The sequence below is a fragment of the Salvia hispanica genome, chromosome 5, assembly GCF_029641045.1.
Source record: "Salvia hispanica isolate PSC_SH4W2 chromosome 5, Shi_PSC_v1, whole genome shotgun sequence".
In the NCBI taxonomy this organism is placed as follows: domain Eukaryota; kingdom Viridiplantae; phylum Streptophyta; class Magnoliopsida; order Lamiales; family Lamiaceae; genus Salvia; species Salvia hispanica.
The window spans coordinates 9,086,151-9,089,548 of NC_142696.1; the positions used below are offsets into that span (position 1 = coordinate 9,086,151).

The 3,398-nt window shown below is 30.7% G+C and overlaps 1 protein-coding gene across 1 annotated transcript; it reads right to left on the bottom strand.

The window, feature by feature from the left end:
- Positions 1-37: 37 nt before the first annotated feature.
- Positions 38-3,151, bottom strand: LOC148924324 (uncharacterized). Its single transcript, XM_089058343.1, has 8 exons — positions 3,071-3,151; positions 2,902-2,985; positions 1,632-1,766; positions 1,377-1,543; positions 1,110-1,290; positions 919-1,041; positions 503-646; positions 38-415 (listed from the first exon to the last, which is right to left on the bottom strand). Exons 1-8 carry the CDS (start codon positions 3,149-3,151, stop codon positions 38-40), a joined length of 1,293 nt encoding a protein of 430 aa, XP_088914469.1.
- Between the last annotated feature and the right edge of the window lie 247 nt (positions 3,152-3,398).

Here is a 3,398-nt window from a genome sequence, read left to right on the forward strand (position 1 = left end):
ATCTATGTATATATCAAAACTTAATCTGCTAAAATCTTCATTTTTTCTTTAAATATGCTGCAATCATTTTCTCAACATCTATTACATGGCTATTGCTTTCCTCCTTATAGTATGCTTCGGTAACTTGTTTGTTGTTGAAGCTTTTATGGCTGTTATTTGCTAACATCAATGCAGAGCAATACTTGGCCCTCAAGCTTTGGAGAACACCTGAACTTGATTTTTTTAAACCACAGTTCCAACAACCTTCGCGCTCACCCTTGTATGTTTCCATGTGGCGCATTAGAAATACTCCACAGTCTTCAACATTTTCAGAAGTTCTCCATGGCATTTTGAATCTCTGTATTTTAGCATTGGATATTGTCTTGCACTGTTTGTGAAGACCAATGTTGGTGAGGAATTGACAAAAATATGATCTCTGCATGTATAATAAAATATATGTTATTTTTAGTTGTGTATCATATGTAAGTGTAATAAAATTAAATCATATGTGAAAAATACAAACCAGCGTCTCTGGAATGTCACTATAATTGGTTGTGAGATCATTGTCGTCGCCATTTTCAGAGTTATCTAGTACAGCAATTCCATTTCTTTTGAAGCAAAAGCAAATACCATAATAATGCTCATTCGCACATATGGGGAAAAAGACCTATGTAATGAAGTAAAAGATCACTCGAGTGAAGTAAAAAACTGGGAGAATGAAGTATTGTTAAATATCTGAAGAATATGAAACAACACAACAGCTGAGTACAAAACAGTAAATAGATAGTTCATATTTATAGTCTATTACTTCACTATTAAGTTTTATTACTTCATTTTGGCAATTAACTACTTTATAGGTTTATACAGTATAGCTTTAACTTCCTTTTTTCAAATTACTACTTTATAAAAAATTAAGACACTTCAGAATGATGCTTGTACCGTGTCCACATGTTCCCATTTGAAATTCGGTATTTCCTTCACCTCTCTGTCCAAGTTGGTGCAGAAGTTTGCAATGATTTTGCTGACATCCATGTTTTGAGGTTTTGTAACAATCGTATACAACTGTATATTAACATAGTTAGGATTTTCACAACAATTAATATTATTTAATTTAAATAATTTTTACTTACACAAGGATAAGTGGTGAAAAATAGTCGTCTTGATGAGTACAGTGATCGGAATTCTTCCATATTGTTGAGGTAGGAAGCCCATGCATCTATAACGCCAACCACAATTAATTTCCTAGGTATCAAGGAACACATTTCCATCTTTGTAACTTTTACAACGTCATCGTCATAAACAAGTTCAAGTCTGCATATTTTTTAATATATGTTAGAATTTCACATACTAGTAAAAATAATGCGATACAATGTTAGAAAGCAATTTAGAAATCATACTCTTCTGTTTTATGTGTTGTAAGAATCCAGTAATATGATTCTTTTTCATCTTTACTGAGCTTGTTTGTAATCTTAACTGCTTGTTCATTGAATGGAGATCTCAACGCATGAGACACAGTTTTCTCATTTCTAGTACGTACATCTATCCGTTCCTTCAAAGTTTTGATCTATTGTTTGCAATAAATAAATCAATTATTATAGCTTCATCATATTAAGAACAAACTTCAAATTATCTATGACTTTGCACAAGCTTACCTTGTTGGCGTTGTAAACAATGAGCTCAGTTGACACTGGCTTACCAACCAAACAACTTTCCATGAAATCATCATCCATGTCTATATCCTTATAAGCATTCAACACTGACTGAATTTCCGCATCCACATTAATATTCTACATAATGAACTAAATTGTAAATATAATGAAGTACAAAGTATGCACTGCTGTTTGAGTATGACAATCATACACATATATCAATAAAAGCAAAGGATCATTTCAATGCTTTTATGTTGTGTGTAGTAGGGGAATAAATATTTTTAATTATGTAAATTAGATTTGTACCTTGGTTCCATCATCTTTATGAAATCTCGCATTGGATCTATGCTCATCAACACACGGTGTATTCAAATTCTGGTAGTGGTTCAGAAAATGATCCATTTCAGGGACAAGATACTTCATTATTTAAGATGTATACTTCTCAAATTGTTATTTTACTTTTTCCGTTAGATTAACTCTTAAGTTTTCGATAAGTCCAGCATCAACACCGAACTTTGATGGCTGTGTAATATCTACCATTTGTATACTAAGATCCTGGAAGTAGAATTACATAACAAAATACTTCATTAAATAATATAGTTAATTCATAATGAACTGGATCTTCTACATAATGAACCAAATTATAAATATAATGAAGTAAAAAGTATTCGGTTCTTGTTAGGTTTGACATTTGTTGTGTGTAGTTGGGTGATAAAGATTTTTAATCATGTAATTTAGATTTATATAAAAAACAGTTCATACAGAATGACAGTTACTTCATCATACTGAAATATTACTTCAAACAGAGTTAATAAAATGCAAGGTAAAAAATAGTTCATTCAGTACGACAGTTACTTCATTATATTGAAATATTACTTCAAACCGAGTTAATAAAAGGTAAGGTAGAAAATAGTTCATTCAGTACGACAATTACTTCATAATACTGAAATATTACTTTAAAGAGAGATAATAAGAGGCAAGGTAACACTGAACTTTGATGGCTGTGTAATATCTGCCATTTTTTATACTAAGATTCTGGATGTAGAATAACATAACAAAATACTTCATTAAATAAGATAGTTAATTCATAATGAACTGGATCTTCTACGTAATGAACCAAATTATTAATATAATGAAGTAAAAAGTATGCAGTGCTTGTTAGGTTTGACATTTGTAAACATGGATCAAACAAGTAAATGGATCATGTCACAAGGTTGTATGTTGTGTGTAGTAGGGTGATAAAGATTTTTAATCATGTAATTTAGATTTATACCTTGGTACCATCATCCTTTGGCTCATCATCTATATGCAATCTCACATTTGATCCATGTTGAACAACACATAATTTATTAAAATCCTGGTATTGATTTAGAAAATTATTTATTCCAAAGACAAACTATTTCATTGTTTGAGATGTATACTTCTAAAAATTCAGATTTTACCTTCTCCATTATATTAGCTTTTAAGTTATCCATAAGGCCTGCGTCAACACTGAAGTTTGATGGCGATGTAACATCTCCCATTTGTACATTAAGACCCTGCCAGTAGTATTATATAAAAAATAGTTCATTCAGAATGAAAGTTACTTCATCATACCGAAATATTACTTCAAACAGAGTTAATAAAGGACAACGTAAAAAAATAGTTCATTCAGTACAACAATTACTTCATTATACTGAAATATTACTTCAAACAGACTTAACGGTGTATTATTCAGCAATGTAAAATTTTACCTTATTCACATCATCTATGGGCATGAATTGTACAGCC